This window comes from Coregonus clupeaformis, chromosome 6, assembly GCF_020615455.1.
Source record: "Coregonus clupeaformis isolate EN_2021a chromosome 6, ASM2061545v1, whole genome shotgun sequence".
In the NCBI taxonomy this organism is placed as follows: domain Eukaryota; kingdom Metazoa; phylum Chordata; class Actinopteri; order Salmoniformes; family Salmonidae; genus Coregonus; species Coregonus clupeaformis.
In genome coordinates this window covers 36,467,072-36,484,812 of record NC_059197.1, presented here as the reverse complement: position 1 = coordinate 36,484,812, position 17,741 = coordinate 36,467,072, and the positions used below count along the sequence as shown (strand labels likewise).

Genomic DNA, 17,741 nt, shown 5'->3' with positions numbered 1-17,741 from the left:
TCAAATGTCTCCGGAAGGTGGTGAGTGACTCCGCTGTGGGGGGTAGAAGGATTACTTTATCCTATCCCAGGTATTCCCTTAAAGAGGTGGGGTTTCAAATGTCTCCGGAAGGTGGTGAGTGACTCCGCTGTGGGGGGTGGGGGGGGTAGAAGGATTACTTTATCCTATCCCAGGTATTCCTTAAAGAGGTGGGGTTTCAAATGTCTCCGGAAGGTGGTGAGTGACTCCGCTGTGGGGGGTGGGGGGGTAGAAGGATTACTTTATCCTATCCCAGGTATTCCTTAAAGAGGTGGGGTTTCAAATGTCTCCGGAAGGTGGTGAGCGACTCCGCTGTGTGTGTGGGGGGGTAGAAGGATTGCTTTATCCTATCCCAGGTATTCCTTAAAGAGGTGGGGTTTCAAATGTCTCCGGAAGGTGGTGAGTGACTCCGCTGTCCTGGCGTCGTGAGGGAGCTTGTTCCACCATTGGGGTGCCAGAGCAGCGAACAGTTTTGACTGGGCTGAGCGGGAACTATGCTTCCGCAGAGGAGGGAGCCAGCAGGCCAGAGGTGGATGAACGCAATGCCCTCGTTTGGGTGTAGGGACTGATCAGAGCCCGAAGGTACAGAGGTGCCGTTCCCCTCGCTGCTCCAAAGGCAAGCACCATGGTCTTGTAACGGATGCGAGCTTCAACTGGAAGCCAGTGGAGTGTGCGGAGGAGGGGGGTGACGTGAGAGAACTTGGGAAGGTTGAACACCAGACGGGCTGCGGCATTCTGGATGAGTTGTAGGGGTTTAATGGCACATGCAGGGAGGCCAGCCAACAGTGAGTTGCAGTAATCCAGACGGGAGATGACAAGTGCCTGGATTAGGACCTGTGCCGCTTCCTGTGTGAGGCAGGGTCGTACTCTCCGAATGTTGTAGAGCATGAACCTGCAGGAGGCGGGTCACCGCCTTGATGTTAGCGGAGAACGACAGGGTGTTGTCCAGGGTCACGCCAAGGCTCTTCGCACTCTGGGAGGAGGACACAACGGAGTTGTCAACCGTGATGGCGAGATCATGGAACGGGCAGTCCTTCCCCGGGAGGAAGAGCAGCTCCGTCTTGCCAGGGGTTCAGCTTGAGGTGGTGATCCGTCATCCATACTGATATGTCTGCCAGACATGCAGAGATGCGATTCGCCACCTGGTTATCAGAAGGGGGAAAGGAGAAGATTAGTTGTGTATCGTCAGCGTAGCAATGATAGGAGAGGCCGTGTGAGGATATGACAGAGCCAAGTGACTTGGTGTATAGGGAGAAAAGGAGAGGGCCTAGAACTGAGCCCTGGGGGACACCAGTGGTGAGAGCACGTGGTGCGGAGACAGCTTCTCGCCACGCCACTTGGTAGGAGCGACCGGTCAGGTAGGACGCAATCCAGGAGTGAGCCGCGCCGGAGATGCCCAGCTCGGAGAGGGTGGAGAGGAGGATCTGATGGTTCACAGTATCAAAGGCAGCAGACAGGTCTAGAAGGACAAGAGCAGAGGAGAGAGAGTTAGCTTTAGCAGTGCGGAGAGCCTCCGTGACACAGAGAAGAGCAGTCTCAGTTGAATGACCAGTCCTGAAACCTGATTGGTTAGGATCAAGAAGGTAATTCTGAGAGAGATAGCAAGAGAGTTGGCTAAAGACGGCACGCTCAATAGTTTTGGAAAGAAAAGAAAGAAGGGATACTGGTCTGTAGTTGTTGACATCAGTGGGATCGAGTGTTGGTTTTTTGAGAAGGGGAGCAACTCTCGCTCTCTTGAAGACGGAAGGGACGTGGCCAGCGGTCAAGGATGAGTTGATCAGCGAGGTGAGGTAGGGGAGAAGGTCACCGGAGATGGTCTGGAGAAGAGAGGAGGGGATGGGGTCAAGCGGGCAGGTTGTTGGGCGGCCTGCAGTCACAAGTCGCAGGATTTTATCTGGAGAGAGAGGAGAAAGAAGTCAAAGCATAGGGTAGGGCAGTGTGAGCAGGACCAGCAGTGTCATTAGACTTAACAAACGAGGATCGGATGTCGTCAACCTTCTTTTCAAAGTGGTTGACGAAGTCATCCACAGAGAGAGGGGGGATTCAGGAGGGAGGAAAATGTGGCAAAAGAGCTTCCTAGGGTTAGAGGCAGATGCTTGGAATTTAGAGTGGTAGAAGGTGGCCTTAGCAGCAGAAACAGATGAAGAAAATGTAGAGAGGAGGGAGTGAAAAGATGCCAGGTCGGCAGGGAGTTTAGTTTTCTTCCATTTCCGCTCCGCTGCCCGGAGCTCTGTTCTGTGAGCTCGCAATGAGTCATCAAGCCACGGAGCTGGAGGGGGAGGGACCGAGCCGGCCGGCAGGATAGGGGACACAGAGAGTCAAAGGATGCAGAAAGGGAGGAGAGGAGGGTTGAGGAGGCAGAATCAGGAGATTGGAGGGAGAAGGGTTGAGCAGAGGGAAGAGATGATAGGATGGAAGAGGAGAGAGTAGTGGGAGAGAGAGAGCGAAGGTTGCGGCGGCGCATTACCATCTGTGTAGGGGCAGAGTGAGTAGTGTGGGAGGAGAGCGAGAGAGAAAAGGAAACAAAGTAGTGGTCGGAGACATGGAGGGGAGTTGCAGTGAGATTAGTAGAGGAGCAGCATCTAGTGAAGATGAGGTCAAGCGTATTGCCTGCCTTGTGAGTAGGGGGACGGTGAGAGGGTGAGGTCAAAAAGAGGAGAGGAGTGGAAAGAAGGAGGCAGAGAGAAATGAGTCAAATGTGGACATAGGGAGGTTGAAATCCCCCAAAACTGTGAGGGGTGAGCCATCCTCAGGAAAGGAACTTATCAAGGCGTCAAGCTCATTGATGAACTCTCCAAGGGAACCTGGAGGCGATAGATGACAAGGATATTAAGCTTAAATGGGCTAGTGACTGTGACAGCATGGAATTCAAATGAGGGAGATAGACAGATGGGTTAGGGGAACAATTGAGAATGTCCACTTGGGAGAGATGAGGATTCCTGTACCACCACCCCTCTGACCAGATGCTCTCGGGGTATGCGAGAACACATGGTCAGACGAGGAGAGAGCAGTAGGAGTAGCAGTGTTTTCAGTGGTAATCCATGTTTCCGTCAGCGCCAGGAAGTCGAGGGACTGGAGGTTGGCATAGGCTGGGATGAAGTCAGCTTTGTTGGCAGCAGAACGGCAGTTCCAGAGGCTGCCTGAGACCTGGAACTCCAGGTGTGGGGTGCGTGCAGGACCACCAGGTTAGAGAGGCAGCAGCCACGCGGTGTGGTGCGTTTGTGTAGCCCTGTGCAGAGAGGAGAGAACAGGGATAGGCAGAGGCATAGTTGACAGGCTGTAGCAAATGGCTACAAAAATGCAGAGGAGATCGGAATGAAATGAGCTAAGCATCTGGGAGAAGAGAGAGCAGGGCCTCCCTCACCAAAAACTTCTACCTCAGAAACTAAAATTGTTTCACTGAACCACCGAACAAAACTCTCCCAACTTCCACCTTTAGAAATCAGAATTGTTGTGAACCACAGCGGTTCAATGTTTAAAGGAATAGACTCAACCCACTTTATTCAGCTAGCTAACTATGACACCATAGCTAACTAGCATGATAGCATCCAATAACAATAACACACAGTTTAGCACTCAACACTTGGTCACAACAAACCACCAATAGTGTGTTAACTAGCTAACTAGCATGCTAGCATCCAGTAACACACAGTTTAGCACCAACACTTGGTCACAACAAACCACCAATAGTGAGTTAACACACTAAACAGATCATTCGTGTCTGTGTCAAGTTCCTTTCATGACGCAGCAATGATTAAACGTTGGCTAGCTAGGACAAGTATATTGTATTTAGCTACTACAGTACAGTTAGCTGGTCGTGTTGGGTAGCTAGCAATGGCCACTGTGTTGACTTTGTTTGGAGAACGGCTAGCTAGCTAGCTTCGTGCTACACCCGGCACACAATGGCTACTGTGTTGACTCTGACTCTGTTCGAAAAAGCGGCTAGTTAGCTCACTTCGTGCTACGCCGGCACGGCCGAAGACACTGCCAACCTACAGTAACTACCCACAACAACCCACGATGCCTAGCTATGACGCCATAGCTAACTAGCATGCTAGCATCCATTAACACACAGTTTAGCACCAATACTTGGTTACAACAAACTGCCAAGAGTGTGTTAACACACTAAACAGATAATTCATGTCCGTGTCTAGTTCCTTTTCATAACGCATAACGCAGCAAAAATTAAACGTTGGCTAGCAGCACATTAACATTGGAAACAGCTCTCCACCGTTGCTAAACGTTACCAGTAGCTACCCGCTAGCTAGCTAGCCTCGTGCTTCGATACTAACCTACAATAATTACCTACGGAAACCTACAATAACAACAATACTAACTTACAATAACTACAATACCTAACTACAACTAACTACCTACCTACGATCTAATACATGGTTTAAGCTTTACTCAACACCATATGAGAAGCTTACCTCCTGCTAGAGAAAAAAAAACATCACTAGGGTAGACAGTGTTACATCACTATGGTAGACAGTGATGTAACACTGTCTACCATAGTGAAGTAAAACACAACAGTAACACTGTCTACCATAGTGATGTAACACTGTCTACCCTAGTGATGTAATACTATAGTAACACTGTCTACCATAGTGATGTAACACAACTGTAACACAGTCTACCATAGTGGTGTAACACAACAGTAACACAGTCTACCATAGTGGTGTAAAACAACAGTAACACTGTCTACCATAGTGATGTAACACAACAGTAGCAATGTGTACCATAGTGATGTAATACTGTCTACCATAGTGATGTAACACAAAATTAACACTGTCTACCATAGTGATGTAACACAACAGTAATACTGTCTACCATAGTGATGTAACACAACAGTAACACTGTCTACCATAGTGATGTAACACAACAGTAGCAATGTGTACCATAGTGATGTAACACTGTCTACCATAGTGATATAACACAACAGTAACACTGCCTACCGTAGTGATGTAACACAACAGTAACACTGTCTACCATAGTGATGTAACACTGTCTACTATAGTGAAGTAAAACACAACAGTGACACTGTCTACCATAGTGATGTAACACAGTCTACCATAGTAATGTAACACAACAGTAACACTCTACCATAGTAATGTAACACAACAGTAACACTGTCTACCATAGTAATGTAACACAACAGTAACATTGTCTACCATAGTGATGTAACACTGTCTACCATAGTGATGTAACACAACTGTAACACAGTCTACCATAGTGGTGTAACACAACAGTAACACAGTCTACCATAGTGGTGTAACACAACAGTAACACTGTGTACCATAGTGATGTAACACAACAGTAACACAGTCTACCATAGTGGTGTAACACAACAGTAACACTGTGTACCATAGTGATGTAACACAAAAGTAACACTGTCTACCATAGTGATGTAACACAACAGTAATACTGTCTACCATAGTGATGTAACACAACAGTAACACTGTCTACCATTGTGATGTAACACAACAGTAGCAATGTGTACCATAGTGATGTAACACTGTCTACCATAGTGATATAACACAACAGTAACACTGCCTACCGTAGTGATGTAATACAACAGTAACACTGTCTACCATAGTGATGTAACACTGTCTACCATAGTAATGAAACACAACAGTAAAACTGTCTACAATAGTGATGTAACAGTCTATCATATTGATGTAACACAACAGTAACACTGTCTACCATAGTGATTTAACACAACAGTAACACTGTCTACCATAGTGATGTAATACAACAGTAACACTGTCTACCATAGTGATGTAACATTGTCTACCATAGTGATGTAACACAACAGTAACACTGTCTACCATAGTAATGTAACACAACAGTAACACTGTCTACCATAGTGATGTAATACAACAGTAACACTGTCTACCATAGTGATGTAACACTGTCTACCGTAGTGATGTAATACAACAGTAACACTGTCTACCATAGTGATGTAACACTGTCTACCGTAGTGACTTAATACAACAGTAACACTGTCTACCATAGTAATGTAACACAACAGTAACACTGTCTACCAGAGTGATATAACACAACAGTAACACAGTCTACCATAGTGATGCAACACAACAGTAACACTGTCTACCATAGTGATGTAACACAACCGTAACACTGTCTACCAGGCTATAAGGTGAATGCACCAATTTGTATGTCGCTCTGGATAAGAGTGTCTGCTAAATGACGTAAATGCAAATGTAAATAATGATGTAACACAACAGTAACACGGTATACCATAGTAATGTAACACAACAGTAACACTGTCTACCATAGTAATGTAACACAACAGTAACACTGTCTACCATAGTGATGTAATACAACAGTAAAACTGTCTACCATAGTGATGTAACAGTGTCTACCATAGAGATGTAACACAACAGTAACACTGTCTACCATAGTGTTGTAACACTGTCTACCATAGAGATGTAACACAACAGTAACACTGTCTACCATAGTGATGTAACACTGTCTACCATAGTGAATTAAAACACAACAGTAACACTGTCTACCATAGTGATGTAACACAACAGTAAGACGGTCTACCATAGTGATGTAACACAACAGTAACACTGTCTACCATAGTGATGTAAAACAACAGTAACACTGTCTACCATAGTGATGTAACACTGTCTACCGTAGTGATGTAATACTATAGTAACACTGTCTATCATAGTGATGTAATTCAACTGTAATACAGTCTACCATAGAGATGTAACACAACAGTAACACTGTCTACCATAGTGATGTAACACTGTCTACTATAGTGAAGTAAAACACAACAGTAACACTGTCTACCATAGTGATGTAACACAGTCTACCATAGTGAAGTAAAACACAACAGTAACACTGTCTACGATAGTAATGTAACACTGTCTACCGTAGTGATGTAATACAACAGTGACACTGTCTACCATAGTGATGTAACAGTGTCTACCATAGAGATGTAACACAACAGTAACACTGTCTACCATAGTGATGTAACACTGTCTACTATAGTGAAGTAAAACACAACAGTAACACTGTCTACCATAGTGATGTAACACTTTCTACCATAGTGATGTAACACAACAGTAACACTGTCTACCATAGTGTTACTGTTGTGTTACATCACAATGGTAGACAGTGTACATCACTATGGTAGACAGTGTTACTGTTGTGTTACATCACAATGGTAGACAGTGTACATCACTCTCTACCATAGTGATGTAACAGTCTATCATAGTGATGTAACACAACAGTAACACTGTCTACCATAGTTATGTAATACAACAGTAACACTGTCTACCATAGTGATGTAACACAACAGTAACACAGTCTACCATAGTTATGTAACACAACAGTAACAATGTCTACCATAGTGATGTAACACAACAGTAACACTGTCTACCATAGTGATGTAACACAACAGTAACACTGTCTACCATAGTAATGTAACACAACAGTAACACTGTCTACCATATTGATGTAATACAACTGTAACACTGTCTACCATAGTGATGTAACACTGTCTACCATAGTGATGTAACACAACAGTAACACTGTCTACCATAGTAATGTAACACAACAGTAACACTGTCTACCATAGTGATGTAACACTGTCTATTGTAGTGATGTAATACAACAGTAACACTGTCTACCTTAGTGATGTAACACAACAGTAACACTGTCTACCAGAGTTATGTAACACAACAGTATCACTGTCTACCATAGTGATGTAATACAACAGTAACACTGTCTACCATAGTGATGTAACACTGTCTACTATAGTGAAGTAAAACACAACAGTTACACTGTCTACCTTAGTGATGTAACACTGTCTACCATAGTGAAGTAAAACACAACACTAACACTGTCTACCATAGTGATGTAACACTGTCTACCGTAGTGATGTAATACTATAGTAAAACTGTCTACCATAGTGATGTAACACAACAGTAACACTGTCTACCATAGTGATGTAACACAACAGTAGCAATGTCTACCATAGTGATATAACACAACAGTAACTCTGCCTACCGTAGTGATGTAACACAACAGTAAGACTGTCTACCATAGTGATGTAACACTGTCTACCATAGTAATGTAACACAACAGTAAAACTGTCTACAATAGTGATGTAAAAGTCTATCATAGTGATGTAACACTGTCTACCATAGTGATTTAACACAACAGTAACACTGTCTACCATAGTGATGTCACACTGTCTACCATATTGATGTAACACAACAGTAATACGGTCTACCATAGCGATGTAACACTGTCTACCATAGTGATGTAACACTGTCTACCATAGTGAAGTAACACTGTCTACCATTGTGATATAACACAACAGTAACACTGTCTACCATAGTGATGTAACACAACAGTAACACTGACTACCATAGTGATGTAAAACAACACTAACACTGTCTACCATAGTGATTTAACACAACAGTAACACTGTCTACCATAGTGATTTAACACAACAGTAACACTGTCTACCATAGTGATGTAACACAACAGTAACACTGTCTACCATAGTGATGTCACACTGTCTACCATAGTGATGTAACACAACAGTAACACTGTCTACCATAGCGATATAACACTGTCTACCATAGTGATGTAACACTGTCTACCATAGTGATGTACACTGTCTACCATAGTCATGTAACACAACAGTAACACTGTCTACCATAGTGAAGTAACACTGTCTACCATTTTGATATAACACAACAGTAACACTCTCTACCATAGTGATGTAACAGTCTATCATATTGTTTTAACACAACAGTAACATTGTCTACCATAGTGATGTAACACAACAGTAAAACTGTCTACCATAGTGATGTAACACTGTCTACCATAGTGATGTAACACAACAGTAACACTGTCTACCATAGTGATATAACAATGTCTACCATAGTGATGTAACACAACAGTAACACTGTCTACCATAGTGATGTAACACAACAGTAACACTGTCTACCATAGTGATGTAACACAACAGTAACACTGTCTATCATAGTGATGTAAAACAACACTAACACTGTCTACCATAGTGATGTAATACAACAGTAACACTGTCTGCCATAGTGATTTAACACAACAGTAACACTGTCTACCATAGTGATGTAACACAACAGTAACACTGTCTACCATAGTGATGTCACACTGTCTACCATAGTGATGTAACACAACAGTAACACTGTGTAACATAGTGATGTAACATAACAGTAACATTGTCTACCATAGTGATGTAACACAACATTAACACTGTCTACCATGGTGATGTAACACTGTCTACCATAATAATATAACACAACAGTACACTGTCTACCATAGTGATGTAATAGTTGATCATAGTGATGTAACACAACAGTAACACTGTCTACCATAGTGATTTAACACAACAGTAACACTGTCTACCATAGTGATGTAACACAACAGTAACACTGTCTACCATAGTGATGTAACACTGTCTACCATAGTGATGTAATACAACAGTAACACTGTCTACCATAGTGATATAACAATGTCTACCATAGTGATGTAACACAACAGTAACACTGTCTACCATAGTGTTACTGTTGTGTTACATCACAATGGTAGACAGTGTACATCACTATGGTAGACAGTGTTACTGTTGTGTTACATCACAATGGTAGACAGTGTACATCACTCTCTACCATAGTGATGTAACAGTCTATCATAGTGATGTAACACAACAGTAACACTGTCTACCATAGTTATGTAATACAACAGTAACACTGTCTACCATAGTGATGTAACACAACAGTAACACAGTCTACCATAGTTATGTAACACAACAGTAACAATGTCTACCATAGTGATGTAACACAACATGGTAACACTGTCTACCATAGTGATGTAACACAACAGTAACACTGTCTACCATAGTAATGTAACACAACAGTAACACTGTCTACCATATTGATGTAATACAACTGTAACACTGTCTACCATAGTGATGTAACACTGTCTACCATAGTGATGTAACACAACAGTAACACTGTCTACCATAGTAATGTAACACAACAGTAACACTGTCTACCATAGTGATGTAACACTGTCTATTGTAGTGATGTAATACAACAGTAACACTGTCTACCTTAGTGATGTAACACAACAGTAACACTGTCTACCAGAGTTATGTAACACAACAGTATCACTGTCTACCATAGTGATGTAATACAACAGTAACACTGTCTACCATAGTGATGTAACACTGTCTACTATAGTGAAGTAAAACACAACAGTTACACTGTCTAACTTAGTGATGTAACACTGTCTACCATAGTGAAGTAAAACACAACAGTAACACTGTCTACCATAGTGATGTAACACTGTCTACCGTAGTGATGTAATACTATAGTAAAACTGTCTACCATAGTGATGTAACACAACAGTAACACTGTCTACCATAGTGATGTAACACAACAGTAGCAATGTCTACCATAGTGATATAACACAACAGTAACTCTGCCTACCGTAGTGATGTAACACAACAGTAACACTGTCTACCATAGTGATGTAACACTGTCTACCATAGTAATGTAACACAACAGTAAAACTGTCTACAATAGTGATGTAACAGTCTATCATAATGATGTAACACTGTCTACCATAGTGATTTAACACAACAGTAACACTGTCTACCATAGTGATGTCACACTGTCTACCATATTGATGTAACACAACAGTAATACGGTCTACCATAGCGATGTAACACTGTCTACCATAGTGATGTAACTCTGTCTACCATAGTGAAGTACACTGTCTACCATTGTGATATAACACAACAGTAACACTGTCTACCATAGTGAAGTAACACTGTCTACCATAGTGATTTAACACAACAGTAACACTGTCTACCATAGTGATGTAACACAACAGTAACACTGTCTACCATAGTGATGTAACACAACAGTAACACTGTCTACCATAGTGATGTCACACTGTCTACCATAGTGATGTAACACAACAGTAACACTGTCTACCATAGCGATATAACACTGTCTACCATAGTGATGTAACACTGTCTACCATAGTGATGTACACTGTCTACCATAGTCATGTAACACAACAGTAACACTGTCTACCATAGTGAAGTAACACTGTCTACCATTTTGATATAACACAACAGTAACACTCTCTACCATAGTGATGTAACAGTCTATCATATTGTTTTAACACAACAGTAACATTGTCTACCATAGTGATGTAACACAACAGTAAAACTGTCTACCATAGTGATGTAACACTGTCTACCATAGTGATGTAACACAACAGTAACACTGTCTACCATAGTGATGTAACACAACAGTAACACTGTCTACCATAGTGATGTAACACAACAGTAACACTGTCTATCATAGTGATGTAAAACAACACTAACACTGTCTACCATAGTGATGTAATACAACAGTAACACTGTCTGCCATAGTGATTTAACACAACAGTAACACTGTCTACCATAGTGATGTAACACAACAGTAACACTGTCTACCATAGTGATGTCACACTGTCTACCATAGTGATGTAACACAACAGTAACACTGTGTAACATAGTGATGTAACATAACAGTAACACTGTCTACCATAGTGATGTAACACAACATTAACACTGTCTACCATAGTGATGTAACACTGTCTACCATAATAATATAACACAACAGTACACTGTCTACCATAGTGATGTAATAGTTGATCATAGTGATGTAACACAACAGTAACACTGTCTACCATAGTGATTTAACACAACAGTAACACTGTCTACCATAGTGATGTAACACAACAGTAACACTGTCTACCATAGTGATGTAACACAACAGTAACACTGTCTACCATAGTAATGTAACACAACAGTAACACTGTCTACCATATTGATGTAATACAACTGTAACACTGTCTACCATAGTGATGTAACACTGTCTACCATAGTGATGTAACACAACAGTAACACTGTCTACCATAGTAATGTAACACAACAGTAACACTGTCTACCATAGTGATGTAACACCTGTCTATTGTAGTGATGTAATACAACAGTAACACTGTCTACCTTAGTGATGTAACACAACAGTAACACTGTCTACCAGAGTTATGTAACACAACAGTATCACTGTCTACCATAGTGATGTAATACAACAGTAACACTGTCTACCATAGTGATGTAACACTGTCTACTATAGTGAAGTAAAACACAACAGTTACACTGTCTAACTTAGTGATGTAACACTGTCTACCATAGTGAAGTAAAACACAACAGTAACACTGTCTACCATAGTGATGTAACACTGTCTACCGTAGTGATGTAATACTATAGTAAAACTGTCTACCATAGTGATGTAACACAACAGTAACACTGTCTACCATAGTGATGTAACACAACAGTAGCAATGTCTACCATAGTGATATAACACAACAGTAACTCTGCCTACCGTAGTGATGTAACACAACAGTAACACTGTCTACCATAGTGATGTAACACTGTCTACCATAGTAATGTAACACAACAGTAAAACTGTCTACAATAGTGATGTAACAGTCTATCATAATGATGTAACACTGTCTACCATAGTGATTTAACACAACAGTAACACTGTCTACCATAGTGATGTCACACTGTCTACCATATTGATGTAACACAACAGTAATACGGTCTACCATAGCGATGTAACACTGTCTACCATAGTGATGTAACTCTGTCTACCATAGTGAAGTACACTGTCTACCATTGTGATATAACACAACAGTAACACTGTCTACCATAGTGAAGTAACACTGTCTACCATAGTGATTTAACACAACAGTAACACTGTCTACCATAGTGATGTAACACAACAGTAACACTGTCTACCATAGTGATGTAACACAACAGTAACACTGTCTACCATAGTGATGTCACACTGTCTACCATAGTGATGTAACACAACAGTAACACTGTCTACCATAGCGATATAACACTGTCTACCATAGTGATGTAACACTGTCTACCATAGTGATGTACACTGTCTACCATAGTCATGTAACACAACAGTAACACTGTCTACCATAGTGAAGTAACACTGTCTACCATTTTGATATAACACAACAGTAACACTCTCTACCATAGTGATGTAACAGTCTATCATATTGTTTTAACACAACAGTAACATTGTCTACCATAGTGATGTAACACAACAGTAAAACTGTCTACCATAGTGATGTAACACTGTCTACCATAGTGATGTAACACAACAGTAACACTGTCTACCATAGTGATGTAACACAACAGTAACACTGTCTACCATAGTGATGTAACACAACAGTAACACTGTCTATCATAGTGATGTAAAACAACACTAACACTGTCTACCATAGTGATGTAATACAACAGTAACACTGTCTGCCATAGTGATTTAACACAACAGTAACACTGTCTACCATAGTGATGTAACACAACAGTAACACTGTCTACCATAGTTATGTCACACTGTCTACCATAGTGATGTAACACAACAGTAACACTGTGTAACATAGTGATGTAACATAACAGTAACACTGTCTACCATAGTGATGTAACACAACATTAACACTGTCTACCATAGTGATGTAACACTGTCTACCATAATAATATAACACAACAGTACACTGTCTACCATAGTGATGTAATAGTTGATCATAGTGATGTAACACAACAGTAACACTGTCTACCATAGTGATTTAACACAACAGTAACACTGTCTACCATAGTGATGTAACACAACAGTAACACTGTCTACCATAGTGATGTAACACTGTCTACCATAGTGATGTAACACAACAGTAACACTGTCTACCATAGTGATATAACAATGTCTACCATAGTGATGTAACACAACAGTAACACTGTCTACCATAGTGTTACTGTTGTGTTACATCACAATTGTAGACAGTGTACATCACTATGGTAGACAGTGTTACTGTTGTGTTACATCACAATGGTAGACATTGTACATCACTGTCTACCATAGTGATGTAACAGTCTATCATAGTGATGTAACACAACAGTAACACTGTCTACCATAGTGATTTAACACAACAGTAACACTGTCTACCATAGTGATGTAACACAACAGTAACACTGTCTACCATAGTAATATAACACTGTGTACCATAGTGATATAACAATGTCTACCATAGTGATGTAACACAACAGTAACACTGTCTACCATAGTGTTACTGTTGTGTTACATCACAATGGTAGACAGTGTACATCACTGTCTACCATAGTGATGTAACAGTCTATCATAGTGATGTAACACAACAGTAACACTCTCTACCATAGTGATTTAACACAACAGTAACACTGTCTACCATAGTGATGTAACACAACAGTAACACTGTCTACCATAGTGATGTAACACTGTCTATCATAGTGATGTAACACAACAGTAACACTGTCTACCATAGTGATATAACACTGTGTACCGTAGTGATGTAATACAACAGTGACACTGTCTACCATAGTGATTTAACAAAACAGTAACACTGTCTACCACAGTGATGTAAGACAACAGTAACACTGTGTAACATAGTGATGTAACACAACAGTAACACTGTCTACCATAGTTATGTAACACAACAGTAACGCTCTCTACCACAGTGATGTAAGACAACAGTAACACAACATAGTAATGTAATACAACAGTAACACTGTGTACCATAGTGATGTAACACAACAGTAACACTGTCTACCATAGGGGCCAGTGTAAGACTACAGGAATACTGTAATTATGTTTACTTTAATATCTCATCTAAAACACCCCAAGACTCCCATCAGAATTTCTTTTTCCTCTCTGTACACACCAATACACATGAACATGCACGCACGCACGCACGCACGCACGCACACGCACGCAAGCACGCACGCACACACACACACACACACACACACAGCTTACAGTAAAGTGGGTCTCAATTAGTATTGAAGAACTCCATGAGAAAGATAGCTAGTCATTATTTTTAATAGACAGAGAAGAAACATGATACTTGGCTGATATCAGGCTGGAGGCATTAAACTGGTTCTCCTGAGGCTCATCCTGTTTATTAGGCTCATCCTGTTTATTAGGCTGCACCCTAAATAGCACCCTATTCCATATATTGCTAGTGCACTACTTTTGATGATAGCCCTGGTCAAAAATAGTGCACTATATAGGGAATAGGGTGCCATTTGGGACGTATATTTTATCACAGTCTGGCTGGAGAGAGAATAGCTGCTATCAAAACTCAGGAGTCTGTAATATCAATGAGTGATTTAGGTTCAGTGGTAGTGTTCCTCCCTGTTTTACCACAACTAGTGCAGTGCGGTTTATGTGTTGAGCAGTGCAGTGATGTACAGTAACATAGTTGTATGTACAGTAACAAGACTGTGTGTGTAGTGTCACGTGAGTTGGGTTGTGTGGTGTGTGTTATTCTTTCCCTTGTATGTATTGTTGTGTGTTTACTTTGTGTGTTTTCATGCTGCTGGCTGCCTTCATCCTCTACTCACCCTGCGTGTGTGTGTGTGTGTTATATATACAGTGGGGAAAAAAAATTATTTAGTCAGCCACCAATTGTGCAAGTTCTCCCACTTAAAAAGATGAGAGAGGCCTGTAATTTTCATCATAGGTACACGTCAACTATGACAGACAAATTTAGATTTTTTTTCTCCAGAAAATCAAATTGTAGGATTTTTAATGAATTTATTTGCAAATTATGGTGGAAAATAAGTATTTGGTCACCTACAAACAAGCAAGATTTCTGGCTCTCACAGACCTGTAACTTCTTCTTTAAGAGGCTCCTCTGTCCTCCACTCGTTACCTGTATTAATGGCACCTGTTTGAACTTGTTATCAGTATAAAGACACCTGTCCACAACCTCAAACAGTCACACTCCAAACTCCACTATGGCCAAGACCAAAGAGCTGTCAAAGGACACCAGAAACAAAATTGTAGACCTGCACCAGGCTGGGAAGACTGAATCTGCAATAGGTAAGCAGCTTGGTTTGAAGAAATCAACTGTGGGAGCAATTATTAGGAAATGGAAGACATACAAGACCACTGATAATCTCCCTCGATCTGGGGCTCCACGCAAGATCTCCCCCGTGGGGTCAAAATGATCACAAGAACGGTGAGCAAAAATCCCAGAACCACACGGGGGGACCTAGTGAATGACCTGCAGAGAGCTGGGACCAAAGTAACAAAGCCTACCATCAGTAACACACTACGCCGCCAGGGACTCAAATCCTGCAGTGCCAGACGTGTCCCCCTGCTTAAGCCAGTACATATCCAGGCCCGTCTGAAGTTTGCTAGAGTGCATTTGGATGATCCAGAAGAGGATTGGGAGAATGTCATATGGTCAGATGAAACCAAAATATAACTTTTTGGTAAAAACTCAACTCGTCGTGTTTGGAGGACAAAGAATGCTGAGTTGCATCCAAAGAAAACCATACCTACTGTGAAGCATGGGGGTGGAAACATCATGCTTTGGGGCTGTTTTTCTGCAAAGGGACGAGGACGACTGATCCGTGTAAAGGAAAGAATGAATGGGGCCATGTATCGTGAGATTTTGAGTGAAGATTAAATGTGGCTGGGTCTTTCAGCATGACAATGATCCCAAACACACCGCCCGGGCAACGAAGGAGTGGCTTCGTAAGAAGCATTTCAAGGTCCTGGAGTGGCCTAGCCAGTCTCCAGATCTCAACCCCATAGAAAATCTTTGGAGGGAGTTGAAAGTCCGTGTTGCCCAGCGACAGCCCCAAAACATCACTGCTCTAGAGGAGATCTGCATGGAGGAATGGGCCAAAATACCAGCAACAGTGTGTGAAAACCTTGTGAAGACTTACAGAAAACGTTTGACCTGTGTCATTGCCAACAAAGGGTATATAACAAAGTATTGAGAAACTTTTGTTATTGACCAAATACTTATTTTCCACCATAATTTGCAAATAAATTCATAAAAAATCCTACAATGTGATTTTCTGGATTTTTTTCTCATTTTGTCTGTCATAGTTGACGTGTACCTATGATGAAAATTACAGGCCTCTCTCATCTTTTTAAGTGGGAGAACTTGCACAATTGGTGGCTGACTAAATACTTTTTTTCCCCACTGTATATATAACACACACACACACACACGCAGGGTGAGTAGAGGATGAAGGTGTGTTATGTGTACTGTGTGTGTTTTCATGCAGCCGGGTGCCTTTCCCCTCTAACCCCGCTGCCTGTGTGTCTGTGTGTTCTGACAGGCCCTGGAAAGTGAGTTCGTGTCGTGTCAGCTGCATCAGTGGGTTGACCTTATTTTTGGCTACAAGCAGCGCGGGCCCGAGGCGGTGCGCGCCCTCAACGTCTTTCACCACCTGACCTATGAGGGTTCCGTCAGCCTGGACAGCATCACTGACCCCGCCCTCAGAGAGGTACGCCTTGACACGACACGCTACGATACGCACGTCACTGTCACCATGGACACCAACCCCCCCACCCCACCCCACCCCCCTCCAATCTACCCAGCTCCACCATAGATAGATACTGCTGTCTATCTGGGTTCAGTTCAGTTCATTTATTTGGTATTTTACAGGAATATGTCTCGCATTAAAGATATTAAACCATAAACATTTACAGACAACAGGACATAGATGACAACAACCACATAAAACCCATATAGAGTACACACCAGATATGGGTTTACAGTATAGT

General features: G+C 41.6%; 1 protein-coding gene across 2 annotated transcripts in view; it reads left to right on the top strand.

The window, feature by feature from the left end:
- LOC121567869 (neurobeachin-like) overlaps positions 1-17,741 on the top strand; it is a 311,893-nt gene that overhangs the window by 270,003 nt on the left and 24,149 nt on the right. For both annotated transcript variants that reach the window (XM_045220277.1, XM_045220272.1), the window contains exon 50: positions 17,294-17,461. In XM_045220277.1, the coding sequence (XP_045076212.1) occupies positions 17,294-17,461 (168 nt within the window). The remainder of the gene's footprint in view (positions 1-17,293; positions 17,462-17,741) is intronic.